This window comes from Plecotus auritus (genome assembly GCF_963455305.1).
Source record: "Plecotus auritus genome assembly, chromosome: 4".
NCBI classification, from domain to species: domain Eukaryota; kingdom Metazoa; phylum Chordata; class Mammalia; order Chiroptera; family Vespertilionidae; genus Plecotus; species Plecotus auritus.
The window spans coordinates 61,113,360-61,126,407 of NC_137775.1; the positions used below are offsets into that span (position 1 = coordinate 61,113,360).

The 13,048-nt window shown below is 38.7% G+C and overlaps 1 protein-coding gene across 4 annotated transcripts in view; it reads left to right on the forward strand.

Moving 5' to 3' along the window:
* Window positions 1-13,048, forward strand: part of IBTK (inhibitor of Bruton tyrosine kinase) — an 82,855-nt gene that overhangs the window by 36,447 nt on the left and 33,360 nt on the right. For all 4 annotated transcript variants that reach the window (XM_080663517.1, XM_080663519.1, XM_080663518.1 and 1 more), the window contains exons 17-19: window positions 5,817-5,918; window positions 9,516-9,633; window positions 12,580-12,640. In XM_080663517.1, coding sequence (XP_080519643.1) covers window positions 5,817-5,918; window positions 9,516-9,633; window positions 12,580-12,640 — 281 coding nt within the window. The remainder of the gene's footprint in view (window positions 1-5,816; window positions 5,919-9,515; window positions 9,634-12,579; window positions 12,641-13,048) is intronic.

Genomic DNA, 13,048 nt, shown 5'->3' on the forward strand with positions numbered 1-13,048 from the left:
TTTGGTTGATTAACTCCCACCCACCCACCCTCCCCCACCTTCCCTCTGAGATTCCTCACTGTTCCATGCTTCCATGTCTCTGGATCCACTCTGTCAACAGTTTATTTTGTTACTTAGATTCCACATATGAGTACGATCATGTGATACTTGTCTTTCTCTGACTGACTTATTTCACTTAGCATGATACTAGTCCCTCCAGGCTGCTTTTTATTTTATATTTTATTTCCATGAAAAATGCCATTGGAATTTTGATGGGGTTTTATTGACTGTAGATTGCTTTAGGTAGAATGGACATTTTAACAATATCAATTCTTCCAGTCCATGAACATAGTATATCTTTCCATTTATTTGTGTCTTTTTCTATATCTTTCCTCAGTGTTTTGTATTTTCTAGCATACAGATCATTCATCTTCTTGGTTAAATTTATTTCTGTATTTTATATTTTATAATTGTAAATGGGACTTTTTTCTTTATTACTTTTAAGGATAGTTCATTAGGCATAGAAAAGCAACTGATTTTTTTTTTATGTTGGTTTTGTATCCTTCAACTTGACTGAATTTGTTTATTACTTTTCATAGCTTTTTAGTGGAATCTTTAGGGTTTCTATATATAGGATCTTATCATCTGCAAATAGAGACAGTTCAATTTTTTCCTTTCCAATTTGGATGTCATTGATTTATTTTTCTTGCCTGATTCCTCTGGCCAGGACTTCTAGTACTGTGGTGAATAGATCTTCCTGATTTTAGGGTGATTAGCTTTCATATTTTTACGGTTGAGGATTACGTTAGCTATGGGCTTGTCATATATGGCCTTTATTGTGTTGTCGTACATTCCTTTTATACCTAATTTTGTAGAGAGTTTTGATCATGAATGGATATTGAATTTTTTCATGTGCACTTTCTGCATCTATTGAGATGATCACAAGATTTTTATCCTTTATTTGGTTAATGTAGTGTATCATATTTATTGATTTGATGTATTGAACCTTCTTTGCATCTCAGACATACATACCACTTGATCATGGTGTGTAATACTGTTAATGCTGTTGAATTTGAATTACTAATATTTTATTAAGGATTTTTGCTTGTATGTTTATCAGGGATATTATTAATTTTTTTGTAGTATCATGCATGCCTTTGGTATCAGGATAATGCTGACTTCCTAAAATGACTTTGGAAGTGTTTCTTTTCATTTTTTGGACAAGTTTGAGAAGGGCCAGTGTTAATTTTTCTTTTAAATGTTTGGTGAAATTCACTCATGAAGCCATCTAATCTTTTTGGGGAAAGTTTTGATTACTGATTCACTCTTTTTACTCTGTAATTGGTCTGTTCAGATCTTCATGATTCGGGCATGGTATGTTGTACACTTGTTGGAATTCATTCATTTATACTAGATTGTCAATTCATTAGCATTTAATTGTTCATAATAAGTAGTCACTTATGATCCTGTGTGTTTCTGTGGTATCATTTGTAATTTTTCTTCTTTCATTTATGATTTTATTGGAGTCCTCTCTTTTTTTTTTCTTAGTCTACTTAAATGTTAATTTTATTTATCTTTTCAAACAACCAACTCTTAAATTTGGTGTTTATTTTTCAGTATTGAGTTCATTGATTTCTGCTGTAATTTTTATTATTTCCTTTCTTCTAACTATGGGCTTCATTTGTTATTTTTCTTGTTATTTTGTTGTGCAAAATATTTAAGGTTATTCCTTTGAATTCTTTTTTATTAAGGCATTTATCAGTATAAACTTTCTTGTTAGAACTTTTTTTTGCTTCATACCATCAGTTCTGGTATGTTGTGTTTCCATTTTCATGTCTCAAAAGATATTTTTGCTTTCTCTTTGATTTCTTTTTTGACTCACTGGTGTTTAGGACTGTGTTAATTTCCACATATGTGAGTATTCCAAATTTTCTCCTGTTATTCTAGTTTTTTACCTTTTTATTAGGAGAAGATACTTGGTATGATTTCATCTTTTTAAATTGATGAAACTTGTGGTGGCCTAATATTTGATCTCTTCTATAGAATGTTTAGTGTGCACTTGAGAAAAATATGTATTTGCTTCATTTGGATGGAATGCTCTGCATGTGTCTGTTAGGGCCATTTGATCTATAGTGTTGGTCAGGTCTGCTGTTTCTGTACTGATTTTCTCAACTGGATGATCTATCCATACTTTGAATATGAAGCCCTCCTTTATTATTATATATTGATGTCTATTTTTAAAAAAATATATTTTTATTGATTTCAGAGAGGAAGGGAGAGGGAGAGAGAGATAGAAACATCAACAATGAGGGAGAATCATTGATTGGCTGCCTCCTGCATGCCCCACACTGGGGACTGAGCCCACAACCCAGGCATGTGCCCTTGACCGGAATCGAACCCAGACTCTTAAGTCTGCAGGCCGACACTCTATCCACTGAGCCAAACCAGCTAGGGCTATTGATGTCTGTTTCTGCCTTTCATTCTGTTAATAGTTCCATTATATATTTAGGTTCAATGTTGTTTGCATATATCTTTATAATTATTATATCCTATTGATGTATTGACCCCTTTATCATTGTACTAGTGGCCTGGTGCATGAAATTGATGCATGGGAGGTGGGGGGAAGGGTGTCACTCAGCCCAGCCTTCACCCTCTCCAATCTGGGACCCCTCAGGGGATAACCGGCAGTCAGACATCACTTTCACAATCCAGAACTGCTGGCTCCTAACTGATCGCCTCCCTGCCTGATTGCCCCTAACTGCTATCCTGCTGGCTTGATTGCCCCTAACCACCTCTGCCTCAGCTGGGCATCTGGGACCCAGGATTCCCTCCTCCATCCGACCACAGGCACCTGGGATCCGGGCTTCCCTCCCTCTGGTCAGGCATAGGCACCCAGGCCGGCTGTAGCTGCAGGGGATGGTGGGCAGGTGGCTTCGCCTGGGCTGTAGCCACAAGTGCTGGCGCCTGGGGCCGCGGGGTAAGCGGCTTCTCCGTCTCCAGGGCCACAGCCAGCCACAGGTACTGGTGCCCGGGACTGCAGGGTCGGCGGCTTCTCCGTCTACCAGGCTGTAGCCAGCTGCAGGTACTGGTGCTCGGGACTGCGGGGTAAGCGGCTTTTCCGTCTGCCAGGCTGTAGCCAGCCGTAGGTGTTGGTGCCTGGACCGCAGGCAGGCAGCTTCTCCATCTTCCCTGGGATGCAGTGTGGGCGACTTCTCTGGTTGGCTGCGGCCTGGGATCATGGGGCAGGCGGCTTCTTCATCTGCCCCGGCCCGCGGGGCAGCAACGAGGGCACGCAGGAACCACCTAAGAGAATGAAACAAACAAGGAACGCGAAGAACGGAGGCAAGACAGGGTTCTGATCAAGCCTCGTTTTTTTATTCGAGTGTTGCGGTATATAAGCACTCAGGAGGGGAGGGGTAGGATAAGGAGTTGCCATGGGATGATTGGTTGGGGACTGGGTATCTGTCCTAGCTGATTGGTTTTTCTGATGTGGGAGGTTCTTCTGGCCCTTGGCGCGCGCGGGCTTCTTTGGCGCTCGCGCTTTCTTTGTTCTTGCTTAATCAGGAAGTAGGGCTGACCAGGAAGTAAGACCGAACTGCTTTTATGGCTCCCGACATTCATCTCCTGGGCGGCACCCGGCCTCAGGCTCTGGGGCTCAGATTCTCTGTCTTCCCCAGGACATGGGGCAGGCGAACATGAGGCTTCTGCTGCTGGATGCAGCCTGGGATCACGGGGCAGGTGGCTTCTTCATCCCCTGGGCTGCAGCCAGCCTCAGGTGCTGGGGCCCGGTTTCTCCGTCTCCCCCAGGACCTGGGGTGGGTGGACATGGGGTGGGCGGCTTCTCCAGCTGGCTGTAGCCTGGGATCACGGGGCAGGCAGCTTCTTCGTCTCCCGGGCCGCACCCAGCCTCAGGGGCTGGGGCCCTGTTTCTCCGTCTCCCCCAGGACGTGGGGCAGGCGGACGTGAGGCTTCTGCTGCTGGCTGCAGCCTGGGATCACGGGGCAGGCGGCTTCTTGGTCTCCCTGGCTGCAGCCAGCCTCAGGCGCTGGCACCGGACTTCTCTGACTCCCACAGGCCCAGAGCGGCTGGGGGGCGGGGCTGCTGCCATCTTTTCAGGTTAATTTGCATACTCACTCTGATTGGCTGTTGGGCATAGCGGAGTGATGGTAATTTGCATGTTTCTCTTTTATTAGTGTAGATTATTAGTGTAGATAATAACCTCATATTTTATTTAACCGTAATTACTTTCTTAGAGGCTCCGTCTCCAAATATAGCTATACTATATTTAAATTAGAGCTTTTACATGTGAATTTCCAGGGGACACAAACATTCAGTCATAACTTCTCTTTTCCTAGCTATTCAAGTGTTTTTCTAATTTTATGTTTCTTGTTTGCTCCATCCTTCATCATTGTCTCAGTCAGATTCAGTGTGAGACAATTACTGATGATCGCTTTTAATAAATGCCCCTAAGGAAGAGGCTATTCACATTGGGCAAGCTTTGAGTAGGTCCATTAAAGACAAGCCCTGCTAGTGGGTGGGGTTTCCAGGGGATAGCCAGACATGTCACATAATGACTTTAAAAAAATAATAATGTTGCTTCACTATAGTTCTGTCTCCTCCAGTGGCTGTAGTTGTTCATTTCCACTGTAATTGCATGATTGTTGGTTTTAAGACTACTGTGAAAGAGGGGAGAGGAGAATATAAGGAGGAAAAGCTGCAGTGTCCCAAAGCTCACTTGTCTTACAAGATTTAGGTAAATTTCTTTGAGTCAGCACTCCCCAGATTGTTACAAGTATTTGGCTAGTTTTTAGATTTCTGAAAAAGTTTTGACAATTTTTTTTTGCAGTATTCTCATTGCCTTTGTTGGAGGAGAGAAATTTTGAAAATAGTCCTTAGTTTGGCATTTCCAATGACTCCATCTTTCCATTTTTTTCTTCTTAACCATTTCTCCCCCTTTCTTCCTTTTTTTTTTGTTTTTTGTTTTTTTTTTTTTTTTTTTTTTTTTTTTCTACCTATGTTGTTATTCTGGCAGTGGCTTAGGGGCATTGCTTACGGCCATTAGTATGCTGGACCAATAAGGTTATTTTAAATTAAGGAATTCCTGTCGTTTAAAAAAAATGTACTCTTAGCTAACGATGTGAATTTTCATTGTTGTTTGTTTTTAAATATATCTTTATTGATTTCAGAGAGGAAGGGAGAGGGAGAGAGATATAGAAACATCAGTGATGAGACTCATTGATCGGCTGCCTCCTGCACGCCCCCTACTGGGGATCGAGCCCGCAACCTGGGCATGTGGCCTTGACTGAGAGACTGAGAATTGAACTTGGGACCCTGCAGTCTGCAGGCCGACACTCTATCCACTGAGCCAAATCAGCTAGGGCACCAGATTTGTTTTAAATAAGCCTAAGAACATTATTTATCCCTATTCCCCTTCCTTCCCTCATATATACACATAGATGTATATTTATATGTTAACACATACCTATATTAAACTTGAGGTTGAGATTTGACTTTCCCTCATATTTATTAATTTGAGAAATGTTTGTGTAACAACATGGGAGATTTTAAATAAGTCAGGCATTGTAGTAGCCCTCTCTACTAAAAAGATCAACTCAGGTTGCTCATTTTGTGGTCTTAGCGCGAACCAGAGCATTTTGTTGTGTTTCTTTCTAGGTAGAAATATTTTTATGTTATTACTGTTTATCATAGTTACAGTTCCAACATTTAGAAAATAACCAGTATAATTCTCTTTTACTGTCTTAATTACTTGTTTTTCCTAGGTGTTACGTTTGTAAAGCAATGAAGAGTGATGCTTGTTTCCTTTTTTTTTCTTTTAGAATCTCAAAATGTGGATTTTATTTGTAGTGTTCTTGTGGTGGCTGATCAGCTTCTCATAACTCGATTGAAAGAGATTTGTGAAGTAGCATTAACTGAAAAACGTGAGTATTTTTGAATTAGGATATTAGTATGTTTTCAGGTTGGTCTAGGATTGCTGTATTTAATTGATTTTTGATGCCATTTATGGTAAAATGTACCAATATTTTTTGTATCATGAAAAATGTGAAAACACTTACATTATTTCATGTCATCATTTGTAAGCATATCTATTTCAGAGATGTTAGTATGTGAAAAAATGTACATTATAATTGAAATATATTCTTTTTTTAAAGTGTCACAAAAATTCTATCTAATAAAAGAGTAATATGCAAATTGACCATCACTCCAAGACACAAGATGGCCACCCCCATGTGGTCAAAGATGGCTGCCCCCATGTGGACACAAGATGGCTGGCAGGAGAGGGCAGTTGTGGGCAGTTGGGGGTGACCAGGCTGGCAGAGGAGGGCAGTTGAGGGTGACCAGGCCAGCAAGGGAGGGCAGTTGGGGGGGACCAGGCCTGCAGGGGCAGGCAGTTGGAGGGGACCAGGCCAGCAGGGGAGGGCTGTTGCGGGGGGACCAGGCCTGCAGGAGTGGGCAGTTGGGGGGGACCAGGCCTGCAGGGGAAGGCAGTTGGGGGGGACCAGGCCTGCAGGGGAAGGCAGTTGGCGGGGGGGGGGACCAGGCCTCCAGGGGAGGGCAGTTGTGGGCGGTCAGGCCAGCAGAGAGAGGGCAGTTAGGGGTGACGGGGCCGGCAGAGGAGGGCAGTTGGGGGAGACCAGGTCTGCAGGGGAGGGCAGTTGGTGGGGGGGGGGACCAGGTCTGCAGGGGAGGGCAGTTGTGGGCAATCAGGGCAGCAGGGAGGGCAGTTAGGGGTGATGGGGCCAGCAGAGGAGGGCAGTTGGGGGAGACCAGGCCAGGAGGGGAGGGCAGTTGGGGGGGGCAGGCCTACAGGGGAGGGCAGTTAGGGGTGACGGGGCCAGCAGGGGAGGGCAGTTAGGGATGACTGGGCCAGCAGGGGAGGCCAGTGGGGAGGGGACCAGGCCTGCAGGGGAGCGCAGTTTGGGGGGACCAGGCCTTCAGGGAAGGGCAGTTGTGGGTGACCAGGCCTGCAGGGGAGGGCAGTTACGGACGACCAGACTGGCAGGGGAGGGCAGTTAGGGGTGACCAGGCCGGCAGGGGAGGGCAGTTAGGGGCAGTCGGGCCGGCCGAGTAGCAGTTAGGCATTGATCAGGCCTGGCAGGGGAGTGGTTAGGGATGATCAGGCTGGCAGGCAGAAGTGGTTAGGGGCAATCAGGCAGAGGCAGGTGAGCGGTTGGGAGTCAGCAGTCCTGGATTGTGAGAGGGATGTCCGACCGCCCATTTAGGCCCGATCCCACCGGGCGGTTGGACATCCCTCAAGGGGTCCCAGATTGGAGAGGGTGCAGGCTGGGCTGAGGGACACCCCCTCCGCCCCCCCCCCCCCCCCGCCTGTGAACGAATTTCATGCACCGGGCCTCTAGTTTGAATAATAAAGATGTTGTGATACTTATTTTGGAATTTCAAGGGTGAATTTGGAAACAGAAACTTTTTACCCTTTTCCTAGTATTGACTGTAGGTCTATGTTTAGCTACCCATTTCCTACTATTTGATGGAATGTTTATTTAACCATTCCATTCATATATTTGATCAAAACACATCTTTTTTCTCTTAAACGTTTATTTCTTTCTCTGTTTATTATTTCAGTTAATTGCATGGCTTTTCTCCTGAACACTCAACTTTGAAACTGCCAGTTTTTGGGGTTTTTTTGGTATTTTTTGTTCTGTGTACCAGATTCTTTTAGTTGTCAAAACTGAATCATCTTAACTGTGTTGATCACATTTTCCCCACCTTTTTATTCTGTGATCATGCTCATTTGAATTCACTGTTACCCATCTCTTCTGTGTAATGTCACAGTAGTCTTTTAAATCCTCTTTCCCTCTTCTAACTTCTCTTTAATCTTTCTGTAGGAAGTAATTATGTCTTCCCCTGTTTAGATATTTTTAATTGCTTATTCTAGGATAAAGGTTAAATTTCCTTAGCCTGATATAAAAGTTTTGTGACTTTCTAATCTAATCTTTGTTCTCCTTCATTGCCACTTGAGGAAGTGTGAAGTGATTTCCTGACAAGTTTATCTAATTTGTAAATGCTAGTAGTTTGTCTTAGCTTTAGTGTCTTATTTATATTTTTCTTGAACTCTATGGAGTATCTTCTCCTGGGTTATCAGAAAGAGAACAATAGCTCTCATCTGTTAATCAAGAAAGGAAAAGATATATAAAATAAAGGATGCAACAGGTATAAAGTATCCATATAGAAGACATTTTTAGTTGTCCAATTCACTTTCCTGGTACCCCTTGGATATTTTTTTCTTGGCCCTTGCTGCACAGTTGCCTTGATTAATGAATTCCTCGATCTTCCTAGAACCTAGCAAGAGGAATGGTTTGGTCTTCATTTACTGGGCAATCCTTATTCCCAACTGAACAATTCCAAATTTTTTATATGACCCATTTTAATTTCTTTGAAATGGGAGACTCTGGATTCATTATTCATTAGTTGAAACTAGGTCAATCAGAAGTGAGACAGAGATAATTATTGCTTGCTTGCAGTTATAACTTTTGACAGAGTTACAAGGGAGAAAGAAAAAAGAAGTGGTGGAAGCTTGCATAGAAGATAGTCCTGTTTCTCTGGGACTCAAAGTAAATAAGAAAAAGAATGGAGAAGTTGGAGAAGTCAAAGTTACATGCTAGTATATATGAAGTATGTTTTGCTAGAAGATTGTCCCAGAATATCCTACTTCATATATAAAGTATATATTTTGTTACTGGCATTTTAATAAAATCCAGAATGTTTTGTACGGAATGCCAGGTTCTGCACTGGCCTGAACAATATGGTAAGATATAGATATAATTATATTCCAAAATATATAGTGTGTGTATGTGTTTATATATGCAAATATACCCACATAAATTGATAGATTACTTAACATATTTTATAGATATTAAATATATTTCATAAGTTTCTCTTATTCTTAAGAATAGCTTTAGTTTTATAGAAGAGAGAATGACTTCTGTGCTATATAAATGAAAAGGAAAGCTGGTTATCAATTAAAAAATATTAGGTGGAAGATTATTGATTCTTATGTGTTTGCTTTTAGGTGACTATAATGCACCTTCTGTATTTTCTCTGCTTAAAATTTTTTTATGTGTGCTTATTTTTTCTCATAACCAATCATTTAAAATTACTTTGGCATATTAGGATGAAAAGTGAGTTCTTCCCAGTTGGTGTGGCTCAGTGGGTGAGCATTGACCTATGAACCAGTAGGTCACGGTTCGATTCCCAGTCAGGGCACATGTCTGAGTTGTGGGCTCAATCTCCAGTACTGGGTGTGCAGGAGGCAGCCCATCAGTGATTCTCTCTCATCATTGATGTTTCTCTCTCTCCCTCTTCTTTACTCTCTGAAATCAATAAAAATATATTTTAAGAAAAGTGAGTTCTATATTTGTCTCTGTATAAATTATTTTTGTCAAGAAATGAACAATTTTCCTTGTTCTAAATGTTCAAACCTAACAACTTTAGAAGAGTATTTTATTTTCTGTAGTAACATGCCTTTTATCTCATTTTGCATGTATTTTCTTCCTTTGTAGTTACCCTCAAGAATGCTGCTATGCTACTAGAATTTGCAGCAATGTATAATGCTGAGCAATTGAAACTGTCTTGTTTACAGTTTATAGGACTGAATATGGCAGCTTTACTTGAAGCAAGGTAGGTTGGGTATATATATTATATGATCATTGAAAAGCAATTATTTAGAAATAATGGCAGTTATATTAGTAATTTAAAAGTGAATAATGATAAATTCTGGTTTTGTAGAAAAAATGAAATGTAAGCAGATTTAATCATTCCATGAACATTTGAGTACCTACTATATGCTAGCCATTGATAAGCTACAACAATGAATAAAATAGACAAAATCCTCAGTAGAGCTTACATTCTGGTTGCAAAGTTGTGAAACAATATTATCACAAGTATATTTTTTTATATGTTTGCATCTCTCTGCTTGTTTAGGTTGGTTTGTAACTATGTAATTGTGACCTTGGCTTTTGGACACTATCTGTAATACTAGTACTTAATTTATATGTAAGCATGCATAAAATTTGTTACTGGTTGATTTCTATTTTCTGTATGTATTTATTCTCTTTAAGACATTTCCTGTCCAACTTAGGTTTCAAGGGATGGTCTGAAAATTTTATTTTCTCTAGTTTGTTGCAAGCTGGTAGGTGTGTGGAAGGCTTTATGTAGAAATCCATGAGTAATGAAATGCTTCTTATGAAAAATTACTCATTTTACATAAAAAGTCAGCTAAATATATATACACCCTGTTTTATAAGTTAATATTTCATATTATGAGGATTACCTGGATGGAAATTATTTGATGTTAATGATTTAGGAGTCATAGACATTTTAGATTTAGAGGGATCTTGGTAATATCATGCTGTTTTCAATTGTTTTAGCAGTGTATTTTTTTAATGAAATAAATTTACATACTTCTTTTTAATAAAGTCAAAATTTTATTACATTTATGCATTATAAAGTCAGTGGTGAGAAAAATGAGTGTTTGGTGAACACAAATTTGAGTTTAGAGATCTTGGTGTCAGTTTGTATTTTTAAAGCTTTGGTATCTAATGTATTTTGTGTTACTCAATAATAACAACTAATACTGCCATAATAATTATTAATGGTAATAATGACAATAAAAGTATTAATGATAACAAATACTATTGTGCCAGGTAGCATTCTAAAGGTATTACTTAGATACAGTTAATTTCATGAAAACTTTATGAATTAGATTCTGGTTTTTATTATTTTTTTAATTGATTTTTAGAGAGAGAGCAAGAGAAAGGGAGAGAGAGATAGAAACATCAATGATGAGAGAGAACCACTGCCTCCTGCCTGCCCCCTACTGGGGATTGAGCCCTAAAGTAAATTGAACCAGGGACCTCTTGGTGCATGAGACGAATCTCAACCACTGAGCACACAGGCCAAGCAGATTCTGTTTATATCTTCATATTAAAGCTGAGAAAACCCAGAAAACTTTTTTGATAAAGAATCAAGAAAATTTTGACCTACATAATTTATTATAAATCATAACAGTTTTTGATAACTGACTTTTAAAAAAAATTTTAAAAAATATATTTTATTGATTTTTTTACAGAGAGGAAGGGAGAGGGATAGAGAGTTAGAAACATCGATGAGAGAGAAACATCGATCAGCTGTTTCCTGCACCCCCCCCACTGGGGATGTGCCCGCAACCAATGTACATGCTCTTGACTGGAATCGAACCCAGGACCCTTCAGTCCACAGGCTGACACTCTATCCACTGAGCCAAACTGGTTAGGGCGATAACTGACTTTTTAAAATCAGTATAATCTTTAATGAAACTAATTCCAAAACTGATTGAAATTGTTCTATTAACAGATTTTTAATAATTGCCTCTTAGGGTTCAATTTAGAGGAAATAATATTTTGGCAATTTAATGCTTTGTTATTTGGTAAACAATGCTTTTCTAGTACAAATTAATGTTATGAAATATTAGACAATGTCATTTGAAAATTTCTTTTGGATTTTAGTGTGAGAGACAGACTAGAATTGCAGAAGAATAAAGCTAATTTATTTGCTGACGTTAAATTAGTAATTCTAATCACAGCAATTATTAACCAAATTAAGCCCATTCAGTTTGTCAGATAGGATCAACCAAAATGTAGAATAAGCACCAAACCTATCTAAAATATACTGGAAAATGATGAGTCATACTACTGTTACCCAATTATTATGTTGTGACAAGTATCAGCTGAACTATTAATATTAAGGATGACACAAGTGTCTGTACTGGTGTAATTTTACGTGAGTAGCCATATAATGCATTTATGACTTGCACTAAAACAAAGATTTGTACAGATTTGACCATTACTAATCAAATACGTGTTTGCTTGAAAAAGTGCAAATAAATATGCACAGAAAAAAAAGAGCACACCAATGAAGACATAGCATCACATGTTAATTATCTTCAAAATATTAAAACTGGTATGGTACACATTTGAATATGCACATTGTTTTGGATTAGTTGTAAAAATAGTTTAAGATATATTTCAAAATGTAAATTGATTTAAATTTTCACTGGTGCCTTAAAGTACATCTTTGGGATCTGAGAGTTCCTTAATACTATTGATGTACTCTGAATGTCATTTTACACAGGAAGATACTGAAGCCCAGAAAGGTAATATGAGTTGCTCAAGGTCATGAAGTTAGTTGGTAGCAATGATAATGCTAGATAAAATTTAGGTATCCTGATAGTTAGGCAATTGTTCTATCAATATAAGCACTCCTTCTGTAGTTAAAAATTATAATTTGTGGAAAATGAAAGTTGAAAAATGAATATGTACCTGCTATTTCATTACAATAGAAAATATTTTTCTATCATTTATAAGACTTGTTTGAGTTTTATATAAGATATTTGTCTAGTGTGTTCATAATGTTTATTGAAATATATAACTATGCATGCTTCCTAAAAGAATATGTAGCAGCTGGATATTAATGTTTTAAAAATAACTTACTTATTCAGCAATATAAATTATCTCTACATATTTGAAAACCTTGACAGGTATTAAGTTACTTAAGTATTAACATAAAATTTTGTATCTTACTTGTTAGGTCTCTTGATGTTTTAAGTGTTGGTGTTTTGAAGGATCTTTCTGCATTTTACCGAAAAATGGTAAGGTTTATGTTCTTTTGATATTATCATCTAAAGCATTATATTAGGTCAGACATCTCAATAGAATAATTTCCTAATGAATTCTAATATTTTAGGGTCTTTTAGAAAACAGGACCTAGTATTTCTTTTTATATACATATATTTTTTTAAATCTTTATTGTTGACAGTATTACATATACCCCCTCTTTTCCCTAATTGACCTCTTCTAGTATTTCTTTACAGATTCCATAAATAGGATAATTGAAATTGAAGATATTTAATGATAAGATTAGTATATTTTAATTTCTTCATAAATGAAAGTTATTGAAAGCTTCAGTGACTTTCATTATTACTTACCCAAGGTCAGGACAGTGCAAAAACATGTATTTACATGATTCCTATAACAAATAGATTAATTTGCATTTAAAA